Genomic DNA, 16,974 nt, shown 5'->3' with positions numbered 1-16,974 from the left:
GAATTAAATCTCAAGGTGACATATACATACTTTGATAATAAATTTACTTTGACTCTGGGTTTGGTTTAAATTTAGAATTGTTCAGAGCTTCAGCATGACTTGCAAGTTTCTCCACTCACCCTTGTTTCCACTTTTAAATTCAAAAATACACTCACACAGATAAATCAATGTCAAATTCCAATACATTCCTAACTCTTGAAGCTTTAGTACCAATATGCTAGAACTTTAAATTATTTTGAAAATTAGGTTGAAAGGGAATTGCATGAGGAAGGCTTCAGGAGTAAACTTGGAAAAATCCAGAGCTGGAGTCCCAAGGCAGTCCTACATTGAGTTGACTGGCAACTCTTGCAACACTGCTGATACCAAACTGTATCAGTCTCTGTCTTTCCTTTTGGTTCATCAGATGCATGGAGAGGGAGAGTTTGCTACATGGGCAACAGCTTGCTCTCCAGCGTACTGCCCAGGCTTGCGTATCCAGACAGCTAGGATGCAATATCCGTGGTCAACTATCTGATGGAGGCCCTCACCTCACCTAGACATGGTGAGGAGAGATGAAATATAGAAAGTGATACAAAAATTTAATTCAAAATTGAGCATTTGAGGTTCTACAGATCCTACCAGAACTTAAGCATTACTCAGCGTTCATCTGGGATTCAAACATTTCAATTAATGGATCAATTACTGGAAGCCTGTATATGCAGCACAATTATGGACTCTCTTAAGGTCTTGGAAAAGAACTAAATGCTGATGGATAATGGGTTTTGCAAATATTTCATTTAATAACATTTTTAAAAATCAGTACAATAGAATTAAATTGATTTAACTTTAAACTGTAGCTCTAAACCTATTACATACATGATTAAGTGTAAAGAATGCTCGGTTATTTAGAAACATAGAAAATAGGTGCAGGAGTAGGCCATTTGGCCCTTTGAGCCTGCACCACCATTTATTATGATCATGGCTGATCATCCAACTCAGAACACCGCCCCAGCCTTCCCTCCATACCCCCTGACCCCCGTAGCCACAAGGGCCGTATCTAACTCCCTCTTAAATATAGCCAATGAACTGGCCTCAACTGTTTCCTGTGGCAGAGAATTCCACAGATTCACCACTCTCTGTGTGAAGAAGTTTTTCCTAATGTCAGTCCTAAAAGGCTTCCCCTCTATCCTCAAACTGTGACCCCTCGTTCTGGACTTGCCCAACATCGGGAACAATCTTCCTGCATCTAGCCTGCCCAATCCCTTTAGGATCTTATACGTTTCAATCAGATCCCCCCTCAATCTTCTAAATTCCAACGAGTACAAGCGCAGTTCATCCATTCTTTCTTCATATGAAAGTCCTGCCATCCCAGGAATCAATCTGGTGAACCTTCTCTGTACTCCCTCTATGGCAAGGATGTCTTTCCTCAGATTAGGGGACCAAAACTGCACACAATACTCCAGGTGCGGTCTCACCAAGGCCTTGTACAACTGCAGTAGTACCTCCCTGCTCCTGTACTCAAATCCTCTCACTATAAATGCCAGCATACCATTCGCCTTTTTCACCACCTGCTGTACCTGCATGCCCACTTTCAATGACTGGTGTATAATGACACCCAGGTCACGTTGCACCTCCCCTTTTCCTAATCGGCCACCATTCAGATAATCTGTTTTCCTATTTTTGCCACCAAAGTGGATAACTTCACATTTATCCACATTAAATTACATCTGCCATGAATTTGCCCACTCACCCAAACTATCCAAGTCACCCTGCATCCTCTTAGCATCCTCCTCACAGCTAACACTGCCACCCAGCTTCGTGTCATCCGCAAACTTGGAGATGCTGCATTTAATTCCCTCATCCAAGTCATTAATATATATTTAGTATAATCAAGGCAGAAATTGAAGAATTGTAGAATCCATTCGTGTGGAAAGAATGGAGGATCAGAAGAAAAGTTGAAGGATGGCCACTTATCTTTACAAGTGACAGCTGTCAGTTGCTCTTACCTTGTGATAAGGTCCTTCACAAGTTCCAACAAATAAAAGCACATTGAAAGAGCCCCCTTAACACTGACTTCATTTGTTGAAATAACTAAAGAATTCAGTACATCCAAGTGTCTTGTATTTTCAAATCACATTCTTCAACAAATTTAATTAGAAAAGAACTTAGAGTGATACTTAAGCTTTAAGGTATGTCAACAACACTTCAATCAATTAAAAATGCATTCAAATAGAGTGACTGCCCATAATGACATTACTTTTGTGATAAACTATTGGGGCTGTGATTACCTGTATTATGACATTAAATTTGAAGATCTAGACTTTCATAGCCAAGAGCACAAAATTTCAAGAACTAAATTAAGTCACTCCATAATTTTAATTCTCATCATTCTGTACTTCTAGAGTCTCAGGAAAGTTGTGACATGTTGTACAGTATCTAATATTGTTTCTAATTTGAAATTGAGAATGCATTACACATTCAAATGAATAAACCTTATTGTTTAATAAAAACAGCTAGCTGTTTCTAACATCAGTCCAACTGATCAATTAGAAGACTTTCAGGGAGTACATTTCCTTTTATTGTGAAAGTAAACCACTGTCTGAAACAAGGAATGCAGGCAAAAGGCAACAATGCATTTTGTCAAAACTCAGCAAGATGAAACAAATTTTTGTTAAGCATTTGGCATTTAAGGAAATGGAATATTATTCAAAAAGGTACATTTTGAAAAGTGCAATTGGAAAATTGAAAAACAGTCAATGTTTTGGGTCAGGCCTTTCACCAGGACTAGAAAGGAAGGGGGAAAGACACTGAAATAAGATGGGGGAGAAGAGGCAAGAGGCTTCCTCTTCTGCCATGAGGCCAATCTCAGGTTGGAGAAACAGTATCTCATTCCATCTAAGTAGCCTCCAACCTGATGGCATGAAATCAATTTTTCTGATTTGCAGTCATTTCTTTCCCCCTACCCCTTCCAACTTCAATCCCCCACTCTGGCCTCTTACCTCTTCTTGTTACCTATCACCTCCCCCTCCAGTCCACTCTTCTGATTCCTTCTTCTCCAGTCCTTTACTTTTTCCACGGATTCTTAACTTACCCCTATTCCCAACCCACCCGGTTTCATCTACCATCTTCTAGTTTATCATCCTTTGCCTCTCCCCGCCCCCCCCCCCCACCTCCTTATTCTGGCATCTTTCCACTTTCTTTCTAGTCCTGAAGGATTTTGGTCTGAAATGTCAACTGTTTTTTCATTTCCGTAGATGCTGCCTTGACCTGCTGACTTCCTCCAGCATTGTGTTGTCAAAAATATAGTTTAGAATTTCAGTAACATATTTAACACATTATAAGCACGAAGTCTGCAGATGGCAGAAATCCAAAGCAACACAAAATGGAAGAATCAGGTTGGGCAGCATCTATGGAAATGAATATGCAACTGCTATTTCAAGCATAGACCCTTCCACTGGACTTTTAAAGCCCCCAGTAGCTACAAGTCACAGCAATTGTGGCTAAATTTCTAGTGGTTTTTGAAAATTGGACGATCAGATACCATACTGAAGGTCAGTTTTGACCGGCTCAAGACAGAATTGATAATGATTTGAATGCAAACATCAAAGATAAAAACCTCTAACTGTAATTTCAGTATCTGTATGGATACAGGGCAATCTTTTTACCCAATTTGTTTTATAACTCTTCTGACCTGGAGTTCTTGCACTGAACCTGCTGTGTTGGATGTATTAATAGTGTTCTGAAACAAAATATTTCATTTCTTGTTAGCTGCAACTCAAGACAGTGATCAAAAATTACAATCTTCAAAGACTACTGAATTCACAGCATGTAATTATCAATGGAAATATGCTTCCTCTTCAATGTGCTTAGTATACCCAATATTTCCAATCAAAGTAATTATGCGAGACTCAAATGCTAGACTGCAGCTTAGAGTAGAAGTTTAGTTTAATACAGAACTATTAAGACTATGATCAAGGGCTACATGTGGTAAGAAACAATACAATGAGTCTAGCATAGTCACAAATGACATTTAAACATTAAAATAAGGGAATTCTGAGACACTCTAGAAGAAAATGTGCTTTTGATATTTATTGAAATCACATTGAGCTCCAGATAAATCACAAAATACTGCATATATGATTAGGCAAGATTCTGGGTGGGAAAAAAAGCTATTGCAATCTTAAATACTGTAATTTGAAATAGGAATTTGAGTCAGCGATAATTGTTTTTTTTCCCTATATAGAGGAATCCCTTCAAATTTCATTCATGAAATTATAACTAGTTAATAGATTAGTTATCAAACTAATTCCAAAAATTATAGCTACAAAACTATCTGTAAAGCTCTGAATAAGCACGCAAGTTTCAAGAGACTGTTCCTTCAAAAGTATCCAACATTTGCATGATAAATAGGTGGGGAATCTTACTCTATGATTCATGGAGCTGATCAAATGTTATTTTTGGGAAATCAAACAGAACAGTAAATGCTTAAAATTAGAAAGGGTGGTCAAGAGAATAAATTGTCCTGCAATCACTTGGAAACATCCAGTGTGATAGACCCGATTATCTTTATGGATTGATCACAACTTACTGTTTGTAACAGGGATATAATTTTTAATATATTGCAACATCCCTTCTACAAAGAAGGTACTGAACACAAGCTGAACAAAGAATACATATGCTAATATGGCTGACTGAGCTGCACTCAGGGAGATCAAGAAATTTTTAGTCATAATCTAGGAACATGGTATCCAACCAAAGTGGCTCTCGCATTAACCACTACAGCTTTAAGCCACAGAATCAAACTCCCGTATATTTGTAACAGACTCCAGCAGTACTAATATCACAATGATGCCAGTGCTTAAAAGTAGTGAAGAAACAATATTAGTACTAATCTATCACAAGATCTGTACCACTTTTCCCACTTGAAGAATTGGCACCTTTGTAATGCCCAAACAAAAAAAATCTTCAATGCTTCCTTGTCCCAAAACATGAAAAGATTAAACATCAAAGTTCAGTAGTAAGTAGAAATTGAAAAGTTTGAAGAATCAAATGCTCTTCATCTTTTCCAGGCCTTATGTAGTAGGTTTCAGTGCACCGTGTCAGCAGAAATCCAAGTCTAAAAACAAGCACAAAGTAACTTTTCAAAACTTGTCACATTAAAAACATCCTGAATATTAAGCTGTTCTTCAGATGCTACTAGACGTCCAAATCAATTAGAATATCCCACTTACAGAAAGTAGAACATTGTATTGTATTATTATTCATATTGTATTATGAATAATACAAAAACTTGGATTCAAAACATTTTTATAGTAACACAAGAATAGAATCAATAAAGTCTAAAGAAACAGATTGTTCAGAAGTCATTTTTTAAATGAATAATTATTCTTAAAGCTGACCAATGAAGGATCAACCTTCCCCTTACCCTAACCCTGTTAGCTAGCTTTCCAAAGGCTGGTACTCTGGTATTGAATGATCACATTTCAAATAAAATCCACTTCCAGAAGGTCTCAGTTTGAATGTTGAGACAAGTACAGATGGTTGAAAACATTCTTTTACCAGCAACTTTGATGTGTGTTGCATCTCAAGATAAATTGTTTCATTAGGAATTCAATTTTCTAGAACTGGAATAGCATTTGAACACTACTTTTAAGAGTGTGGCTCTTTAATCCATACAGTGCAGGACATTAAACCCAAGATCAAAACAAGTCTGGCAAGCTGTACTTCAGTTGTCCTTGGGTGAAAAAGTTGTATTTGCTATTGAGATATTAACTGAAAACTATGTTTAAAATGAACCGGTCAGTATACCTGATTTCTAAGCACAAGCTTTTCTATCTAAAACTGTTTCGAAAAGTATTTATTCCCAGATTGGAGCGATCCCATTCTCCCAACTTATTCTCTCACACTCATACACATCCATTGGTAAATTTAACCACCTTTCATGGATCTCCCACCAACCAGGAGATTTACAGTAGGCATTTAGCGTGTCTTTGTGATGTGGGAAGGAACTGCAAGAGTTGGGGAAGGCCACACAACTCAGGAAAAACAAATTCTGCAGTTAGCACAGAAGATCAGATGCAAGCCCTGGCCAGTTACACTATCTGCAGTGTCACCATGCCAATTTCAAAACATCCCATGGGATTTGTGTGACAAGATTCTCAGCTATGTTGAAAGCTACTTAATTGTTGCTGATTCTGGGCACTCTGTTTATAAATAAAGATGAAAACTAGCTTGTGCAGACTTGTGCTAATTTTTTTAGTCTGGTGACAAATTGTATAGCTGACCACTTCTTATTGGAGGAATGTATTCACGTGGTTTTGTGATGTATTAACAGTTTGTGCCTGGGAGAAAGTCACCTTCAGCACCTTAATCAGGTTGCGTACAAGGAGATTCAAACAACACAAATCATAAGATTGATAAAATGTAAGATGACCGCTGATTTCTAAAGTTTTAAATTTAAAGCAGTTCACTGGCTTAATCTATTTCTGCTTTAGATCAATATTAAAATCTGTACTAAAACATGGGCTCAATATCAGAACCAATTAACCCAAATAAAAAGATTCACGTCTCAATTTTATGACTAAACAATTCAATTGCACAAATTCTTGGAAGAACTTCATCTAATTATGCAAAATTAGCAAAGACATTAGTACATAATGAAATAAGATTCCCCATCTTCCAAATTTGGTTTATGACTTCTGTCAGCAGATTATTAATCCAAACCCCTGAAAATTGCAACACTAAATTAATCACTCAGCTGTCTCCTCATAATGAGAGTAATCTCAGGCATTCTGAAACCAAAATGCCAGACAGATTCCTTTTTCTAAAGAGTAATAACAGATGAACTTTGGAAAAACTTCTCACCCATATCCAAGTTGTGCTTTTATTTATGCCTGTACATCTACCAGTTCAGGGGGCAAAGGAGACTTGGGATGTTTACTCTCAAAATGCTGTTTGAAGGTTTTAGGATCTGGCATCTGTGTCTGAAAAAACAGAAAAATAGATAGCAAATAATATGTAATGCAATTATCTCAATGTCCAGTAAAACTGAAATACAACAAAATGCTACAGTTATACACATTCTTGATAAGGCCACATCTGAAATATTGTGTCATAGCTGTTTACCATACCTCATTGATCTTGGAAGAAGTGCAACACATTCAAATGAAATTACAAACCGACTCAGACCAAATTATAATGCATTAAAATTATAGTTCAAAATTGATTAAAAGTTCAAAGTAAATTATCAAAGTACATACATATCACCATATAAACCATGAGATTTTTTTTGACAATACTCAACAAATCCTTAATAGAATAACAAACATAAAAGAATCAATAAAAGACTGCACCAATTGGGCATTCAGTGTGCAAAAGTCACTCAATACTAAAAGAAATAATAATAGAGCAATATCAAAAACAGATTGAGTCCTTGAAAATGGATCCATAGGTTGTGGGAACATTCCAATGATAGGCGAGTGAAGTTATCCCCTTTGATTCAAGAGCCCAATTTAAATTTAAAATATGGTAACTGATGTTGATAGGGAGAATAGCTCCATACATCTCAGACTAGGAAACATTATAGCCGAACCCTTTCAGAAGTTAGGAACAATAGATCCTGGTTAATTAGAATACATTGGGACCAGTATATTTTGGCCCAATTAGCTGAAGTTCCATGAAAATAGTTAAAAAGTTTAAAAAATAAACTACTGTTTAACTGAGTAACACATTATGTATTTGAATGAAATACAGAACAAATTAGAACACCATCAATATTACTATACTACTATAAAACTGTATTAGTTCCTAATAGTTATTGACAGGAATAATGCAGTGTATTTTGCCATGTTTTTTTGAACGACTGTAAACAAACCCAAAATCAGCACAGACACCTAGTGTAGACAATGGACTGCATTCATACATTGTTATTGACAACTGCAATCTCCAAATCTTTTTTCATTATAACATTCCAAATGTTGTTGATACCTTCAAATTCTTTGCAGTTCCTAACTTGTAGTAGTGAAATTGTTTCAATTTTACTCCTGGTTGTTTCTGGCATCTCCAACCCTCAAAACTTAAAACCGCAGTGAGCAAAACAGATCTGATTGTCTTACTATCATTTCTCATCAACCACTGAGAAAAATCACTTCTTTTTGAATACAAGCATGCATAACAGATGCTACTTAAGCAGTGTAGGATCTAATGGCCACACAAGTGCAGGTGTCTGACATTAGCTACAAACAGTCCACCAACACCCTCCTGGCCCAATTAACCAGAATCCACTACTTCTATTAAAAGATAGTTGGAGATTCTCATATCAAATGCTAATCTTAAATTGAAGAATAGGTACAAATAGAAATTAGGTAAAATACAGCATATAGAGTTAGATCAGATCAGCCAATTTTATTGATCAATGGTGGCACAAGGTGAGTAAATGGTGATGATGGAAGAACAATGCCTTTACAAGTTTGGATGGTGTGCAACTTGGCCAGCAACATGCAGTGAATGCTCTTGTCCTTTTTGCAGATGTCACAGATCTGGGAGGTAGATGAACATGCTGCAACCACTTATTGCTAGCAGTCAAGGGCATAAATATTTATTGCAGTGGATTGGTCATCATTAGCATCAACTATTTCATCGTGGATGGTGGAAAGTTTCTAGGGCAGGGTTCCCAACTTGGGGGTCCATGGACACCTCAGTTAATGGTAGGGATCCAAAGTTTAAAAACCCCTACTCTAGGGTGTGAAGAGAAGAGGCATTTGTCATAGCACAACCAGTCTCCAAGCTGATCTTAGAGCCACATTACTTGACTGGTGCAGTTGTGGTCTTTGGCAGGACAATCACATGGGAGACTAACAAGGGGTAACACCACTAAATAATAAGAGGCAAAGGCTAGACTCACTTGTTGTGCAATTTGTGAATATAACCACATTAATCAGATTTGTTTTTATTAAGCTTACGCTCTTGGAATTAGTCAGGCAACGTTATTTTAAAATCAAAACTCATCACAATTTCAACACAAGTACTGCAGTGATGTTCTTCTCAAAGACATTTTAAATTGTTTTGTGAACCTGCTCTTCCCTACCTTGCAGACTGGACACGTGTGCACAAGTGCTGCCTTTGCTGCCGCCTTTTGATCAGATCCCCCTTTCTTCTTTTCAGCTTGTCTCTTAGCATTCTTCTGCTGGGCTTGGATCTTCTGCTGTCCACGAGCCATGATGAAATTCAGGAAATCTACCAAAAAGTAAAGCTTCAGTTACTCTTCATACTAGTGCAACAACAGAAACTAGCAAAACACTTATACTCCACCATTTAAAACATTAAAATAAAAAAATCCCAAACTAGACAAAAATCACAAACATTCCATGCGAATCAAAGGCACATCTTCGCAGACTGTTCCCAATAAACAAGGTCCAATAGAAAGAAAAAATAATAACTTTAGGAATGAAAAACATGTGTATCATAGATTACAAATTCAAAACTGATTAAGTTGTTAGTGCAAGCAGAATTTTTAAAAAATGAAATTCATATAACTCTTACTACACAACATCTTCAGTCAATATACAGTGGCACGCAAAAGTTTGGGCACCCCTGGTCAAAATTTCTGTTACTGTGAATAGTTAAGTGGTAGAAGATGAACTGATCCCCAAAAGTCATAAAGTTAAAGATGAAACATTATTTTCAACATTTTAAGATTAATGTATTATTTTTGTTTTGTACAATTTTAGAGTGGGGGGGGAGGGAAGGAGTGCAAAAGTTTGGGCACCCCGAGAGATTTGAGTCCTCATAACTTTTACCAAGGTCTCAGACCTTAGTTTGTTAGGGCTATGGCTTGTTCAGTCATTGTTAGGAAAGGCCAGGTAATGCAAATTTCAAAGCTTTATAAATACCTTGACTCCTCAAACCTTGTCCCAACAATCAGCAGCCATGGGCTCCTCTAAGCAGCTGCCTAGCACTCTGAAAATTAAAATAAATGATGCCCACAAAGCAGAAGGCTATAAGAAGATAGCAAAGAGTTTTCAGATAGCTGTTTCCTCGGTTCGTAACATAATTAAGAAATGGCAGTTAACAGGAACGGTGGAGGTCAAGTTGAGGTCTGGAAGACCAAGAAAACTTTCCGAGAGAACTGCTCGTAGGATTGGTAGAAAGGCAAATCAAAACCCCCGTTTGACTGCAAAAGACCTTCAGGAAGGTGCACTGTTCTACTGTGCAGCGACATCTGCACAAATATGACCTTCATGGAAGAGTCATCAGAAGAAAACCTTTCCTGCGTCCTCACCACAAAATTCAGCGTCAAGTTTGCAAAGGAACATCTAAACAAGCCTGATGCATTTTGGAAAGAAGTCCTGTGGACTGATGAAGTTAAAATAGAACTTTTTGGCCGCAAAGAGCAAAGGTATGTTTGGAGAAAAAAGGGTGCAGAATTTCATGAAGAACACCTCTCCAACTGTTAAGCAAGGGGGTGGATCGATCATGCTCTGGGCTTGTGTTGCAGCCAGTGGCACGGGGAACATTTCACTGGTAGAGGGAAGAATGAATTCAATTAAGTACCAGCACATTCTGGAAGCAAACATCGCACCGTCTGTAAAAAAAAACTGAAGATGAAAAGGGATGGCTTCTACAACAGGATAATGATTCTAAACACACCTCAAAATCCACAATGGACTACCTTAAGCACAAGCTGAAGGTTTTGCCATGGCCCTCACAGTTCCCCAACCTAAACATCATCGAAAATCTGTGGATAGACCTCAAAAGAGCACTGCATGCAAGATGGCCCAAGAATCTCACAGCACTAGAAGCCTTTTGCAAGGAAGAATGGGTGAAAATCCCCCAAAGAATTGAAACTCTTAGCTGGCTACAGAAAGCGTTTACAAGCTGTGATATTTGCCAAAGGGGGTGTTACTAAGTACTGCCATGCAGGGTGCCCAAACTTTTGCTTCGGGCCCTTTTCCTTTTTTGTTATTTTGAAACTGTAAAAGATAGAAATAAAACAGTAATCTTGTTTAAATTATTAAAGAAATGTGTCATCTTTAACTTTATGCCTTTTGGAAATCAGGTCATCTTTTACTCGCTTAGCTATTCACAGTTACAGAAATTTTGACCAAGGGTGCCCAAACTTTTGCATACCGCTGTATGTCAAGCCTCTGTACGGAAGGGTTTTAAATAACACACATCAAAGTTGCTGGTGAACGCAGCAGGCCAGGCAGCATCTCTAGGAAGAGGTACAGTCGACATTTCAGGCCGAGACCCTAAATAACATTTGACACTGAACCACAAGAAAATAATAAGTAACAAAAGAAAACTTGATCACTAAGTCCAATTTTTAAAGGAGTATTTAACGAAGGTGAGATTCCAAAGTTAGAAACTGAAGATATTATTGTGCTGGAGAAATGAAATTCAGATATTACTAAAAACCAAAATTGGAGAATAGCAAATCTAATGATTTTAGGACAGGAAAAAAATTCGTAATAGGAAGAAAACTATTATAAAATCATAAACATCATCTTATAAAAGAGAATTGTTTTTGTACATTGATGCAAAACTGAGTTTTGTAATTACCTCAAGCTTATGGAGATTATGCACACACAACCCCACAGGTACTCAGCATAGCAGGCCCTTCGACCCATCTAGCCCATACAGAACCATTTCAACTGCCTTCATGCCCCTACCATCCATGTACCCATTCAGACTTAAATGTTGAGGTAACAAAAAGAGGCCTGGATAAATGTTTCAGCAAATGATCTGAATCAGGGTCACAATCTACTTCAGCAAATTGGAAAATAGGCATGCAGAAGATTCTCACTTATCATCACATGGTCAAATATATCATGGATGGAATAAAAGGTTTAATATAAGTGGTATGGCAGCATAGAGGCAGAGCAGTTAATGCTGCTGGTCCACAGCTCCAGCACCATGGATTTGATTTTGGCCACAAATCCTGTCAGTGTGGGATTAATAATCTCCTTATGGCTACCAGGGTTTCTTCCAGCGGCTCCAGCTTCCTTCCACGGCCCTATTGATAGGTTACAAAACCACTGTACGTAGAAATCAAAGTACAATTTTATATATTACATATAAATTACTAAATTGGTTGAAAGGTTGAACTGCAATTCACATGATAAATGAACAATCATCCAATTTATTTATTGGGATACAACATGGAATAGGCCCTTCCTGCCCTTTGAGCTGCGCCACCCAGCAACGCAATTTAACCCATGCCTAATCACAGGACGATTGATAGACCAATTAACCTACCAACCAGTTATTTGCCTTCAAATCAAAAGTCTCCTTGAAAATTACGCAACATCGCCATTGACCTCAAATTTTCGCTAGGGACTGTCCAAATTATGCTTTTACTTTCAGAAAGGATTGAGTACGTCAAACCCCTGCTTCAATAGAAGCAACTTAGCCATCCCAACCAGCATGCCTAGCCCCAACTATGAATGAATCTGCCTTTCCCACACAAACATCTCAGAACTATAATGGAAGCATGCCGATCAATCTTTAGGTAATGCCCAACAAATAAAGTTACGGCTGTAATACAGTTCTCAGTGGATCCACCTGCCACATGTTTTCCTACTCAGGTCAATAATTTATCCTTAAAGGTCTGAAAATGCTTGTATGTAGGTATTTTTAACAAACATTTTCTAAGAGTCCAAATAAATATAGGTATCATGATTCTATCAAGATGTGGGAAAACAGGTCTAAGAAACATGCAGTACTAGAAGAATTTGATAAAACTAGCCAGCTTAAGCAGTTAAAAAAAGTAGAGCCAAGATAGGGTTGATTTTTATCCTGTAAAGTCCTGTGACCTTAAACCACTATAAACAAGTCCATTCTGCTAAAAATACATACTGCGCTTTATTTTTATTATCAGCATTTTGTGAGTGCAGTTCTCAAAGTCCAACCCTACGTCCGCATAATGAGGGGAAGAAACCAGAAAGGCCAGTCAATAGGACTCTGGTGAAGCTGTGTAGGCCAATCTCCTGTAGAGTGGATGCAACACACATCAAAGTTGCTGGTGAACGCAGCAGGCCAGGCAGCATCTGTAGGAAGAGGTACAGTCGACGTTTCAGGCCGAGACCTTTCGTCAGGACTAACTGAAGGAAGAGTGAGAAAGGGATTTGAAAGTTGGAGGGGGAGGGGGAGATCCAAAATGATAGGAGAAGACAGGAGGAGGAGGGATGGAGCCAAGAGCTGGACCAGTGATGGGCAAAAGGGATATGAGAGGATCATGGCACAGGAGGTCCAAGAAGAAAGACAGGGGGGGGGGGACCCAGAGGATGGGCAAGAGGTATATTCAGAGGGACAGAGGGAGAAAAAGGAGAGTGAGAGAAAGAATGTGTGCGTAAAAATAAGTAACAGATGGGGTACGAGGGGGAGGTGGGGCATTAGCGGAAGTTAGAAAAGTCGATGTTCATGCCATCAGGTTGGAGGCTACCCAGACAGAATATAAGGTGTTGTTCCTCCAACCTGAGTGTGGCTTCATCTTTACAGTAGAGGAGGCCGTGGATAGACATGTCAGAATGGAAATGGGATGTGGAATTAGAGTGGATGCAATGGATTACAGAAACACCGAATTCCAACCATACCATCGACTTCGGACAGCGAAGACGGGATGTCATCAATGGCCTATGCTTCACTGGGATATCGGGGTCCAAGAAGAGAAGGCAACTTTGTGTGTGCCTCAGCATCATGCCAGAGTAAAGCACAAAATACCCTCATCGTATCAACTCCCCTCATACACATAATCTTTCTAAATTAACAGAAAAAGCAGCAAGCTATAAACCTGTGGACAGTCTGAGGACTTAGGAAGTATTCTGTGGTATTGGTCAAGACAGAAGCCCGTAGATTCAATACAGGCCAGATACAGGCTCATAACTTAGGGTGACATTTTGGTGTAGCACTACTTTGGCATCAGAAAGCCTGGAAGAACAGGAAAGGTCATTACAATAATAATGGATGATATTTGACTTATTAAGTATTCCCTGCATTTTCTGTTTTTTTTATTTTAGATTTCCACCATCTGTTTAGAAAACAAAGACAAAGTCCACATGAACCTATTTAACTTCGTTTTACACGCACTATAACTGCGCGGGGAATCTGAAAGAAGCGAGCTCCGTAAGGAAACGAAATAAACTAACAACATCTGCTCCAGACAAGAGGAATTCTGCTTATGCTGGAAATTCAAACAACACACATCAACTTTAACATCTGCTCCAGTATGGCACGTTACTTTCCAAGAGGTGAACTAGCACCCTCTTAACTCAACCACAACAAAAGACAATACTCCCCTCAATTCCCGCCCTGCGGTACTAACATTCAAGAACCGGCAACTCTCCAGAGACTGCGAAGCGGTTGTTCAACAACGAGCGTGAAGAGCAACAAGCTACGCCAACGTGAAGCCGGATTACCGGTCGCCCAGGCCGAGGCGCGGTGTGTGGCCTGCAACAGGGCTACAGCCCACCTGGGGGCATAGTGCTTGCCCCACCTCCGCGACTCGCAACAGAGCAACCCCGAGTTTCACGCCAAGAACTGAGTAGCCAAGCGGCCGAGACTCACCGGCTGGCACCGACAGACACCACACAGCCCGCTAACGGCGCTCGCCCGTACTCGGTCAGCAGAGGCGGGGTCTGACGTCTCCGGAAGTGACGGCATCAAGCCCGAGGCCCGGGAGGTGAAAAAAAATGCGGGGACTCGAGCCGACGATCACGTGGGCACCATAGAGCCGACGATCACGTGGGCACCACAGCGCCGAGAATCACGTGGGCATTAAAGGCTGCGGAAAAGATATAACCAAAATTTTGTCGTCTTATCTAATGTTATTCTCCTCCTCTAATAAAATTACACCGAGAGATTCCAAAGCAATAAACTGGTTTATCGTCACTTTTATTGCTGCTGTATCATTTTTAACCTTTGGGAATTACGCTCCAAGACGTTCAACGCATGTTTTCATCAATGGTATTTTGTATAGAGCCCTGCCGCAGTACAATCAGTTGGAAAACATTTTAGAAAGCGTCTTTTAAGTCTGTATCCTTCTCGAACGCTTTGAAAAGAAAGTGACGAAATTGTTTCAAGGATAAGACTTCAGGTGCCACTGCAAGGAAGCTAGAACGGGAAGCGTAGGTTGCGCATCACCGCAATATAAAAGCCGCACATGGATATTACATGTGCAAAACAAAATGTGCATTTAACATGTGACGTTATAGTATTGAAGGGCAAACAGGCGCCATTTATAAATAATACGGTAACAATTTGGGCTCGCTATTATTAGTTTTCTCTGGTTCGGTCTGTCAACGACTGCGTGGTAAACAGTTTAAAGAGGCCATCCAATGCATTGGTTATATGTTTTTTTCCACTTTTCTTCACCCCCCCCGAAAACATCTACCTCCCCACCCACGAGAGATGCTGTCACCTCTCCGATTTAGTCTGCAGATAGACTGTAAGCTGATGAAAAAGAAATCTGTCACTACGGAGGAAATTGGGGGTGTGGGGGGGGTTAAAGGAGGGAGGGAAGAGAGAGGGAAAAGGGGGAGTGGAGTTTAGGGGAAGCAAGTTCATGTTCACAATCTGCAGACTTGCGTGAAAGCAAGTATTTCTTGTGCCACTTCTAATTGTCCTCCAAACATTCTGTCATGGTTTGCTCTATTATCGCCGTATCCTTCAAAAATCAGGCTATCTTCCTGTCAAGCAATATTTCTTGAGGATAACGTTTGTCTGGGACACAGTACTTCATCCGAGATTAACCTTGGGAAGTGGTCCGAGTTAAACCTGACAGGATTAAGGGACACTTTCACATCAGGGGAGTTGGGAATGTGGTTAAAATAATGCAGTCAAGTCAAGTCAAATCAAGTCCTGTTTATTGTTGCTTAACTATATACATGTATACCGTCAAACGAGACAATGTTTCTCTGGACCAGGGAGTAAAGTACATAACACACAATAACGCAGGAAAGTAAGAATTAAATCCACAGTTGAATAATGCACAGATAAACAAAGTGCATAAATTAAGTATTATGAGATACAGTACAAATTATTTAGTGACACATCAAACGTAATGTAGAAGGGAATCCAAAAGCCTGAGGGGAGAAACTGTTCCCCATCCCGGCCATTCTTGTCTTTATCCATCGGAGTCTCCTGCCTGATGGTAGAAAGTCAAAGAGGATGTTGGATGGATGGGTGGGGAGTACTAATACTAAGGGCTCTCCTGATAAATGTCCCTGATGGATGGTAGGGAGACCCCTATGATCCTCTTGGTCTTTCTCACGGAAGGAGAAAAAGAATTTAGAAAGTTAGAGTCCATATTGGAGGTTCTCAACCTGATATGGCAACCGTCCATTTTCCTCTAGGAAACTGGGTTTAGATGGATGAATAGTCCTGAATTATTGAGTGTGTGCCTTTAGATATCTGTACCTCCTTCCTGACAGTAGAAATGAGAACAAGGCATTACCTGTGTGATGGGTGTTCTTAATGATGGACTCCACATTTCTGAGGCATCACTCCTTGAAGGTGTCCTGGATACTACGGAGGCTAGTGCCCATGGTGGAGGTGACTGAGTTTACAACTCTCTGCAGCTTACTTTGATCCTGTGCAGTAGCTCCCTCACTCCCAGTTAGAATGCTCTCCTTGGTACATCTGTTGAAATTTGTGAGTCTTTGGTGACATACCAAATCTCCTCAAACTCGCAGTGAAGTATATCCACTGGAAGAACATAGCATGGTGTTAGTATTCTTATAGCAGCTGAACACCTCTCAGTGAGTACTAACCCCAGAGCATTATGAGTGATAGAACTTGTCATCAGAACCCATCCAGGCCCATTTGGCAATCCGCTTCGTACCTTAACCTTGTAAGATAGATTGACCCATCTCATGCCAAGGGTAATTTCCAAATTGTTAATAGTGAAGGATTCTACATTCATGATCGGAAAATATTTAAGTTTTATGTTGGCAAAATGGTCACATTGTCTGACACTACTGTCATTTCCCATTTGTTACA

The 16,974-nt window shown here is 39.4% G+C and overlaps 1 protein-coding gene across 1 annotated transcript; it reads right to left on the bottom strand.

Annotated features, from left to right (window-relative positions):
* Nucleotides 1-4,043: 4,043 nt before the first annotated feature.
* On the bottom strand, nucleotides 4,044-14,648 carry LOC140190510 (zinc finger protein 706). The gene is made up of 4 exons (XM_072247149.1): nucleotides 14,542-14,648; nucleotides 9,065-9,213; nucleotides 6,844-6,962; nucleotides 4,044-5,095 (listed from the first exon to the last, which is right to left on the bottom strand). Exons 2-3 carry the CDS (start codon nucleotides 9,194-9,196, stop codon nucleotides 6,867-6,869), a joined length of 228 nt encoding a protein of 75 aa, XP_072103250.1. The 5' UTR covers nucleotides 9,197-9,213; nucleotides 14,542-14,648; the 3' UTR covers nucleotides 4,044-5,095; nucleotides 6,844-6,866.
* Nucleotides 14,649-16,974: the final 2,326 nt, after the last annotated feature.

Source organism: Mobula birostris, chromosome 30 (assembly GCF_030028105.1).
Source record: "Mobula birostris isolate sMobBir1 chromosome 30, sMobBir1.hap1, whole genome shotgun sequence".
Taxonomy (NCBI): domain Eukaryota; kingdom Metazoa; phylum Chordata; class Chondrichthyes; order Myliobatiformes; family Myliobatidae; genus Mobula; species Mobula birostris.
This window is presented reverse-complemented; position numbering and strand designations above follow the sequence as displayed.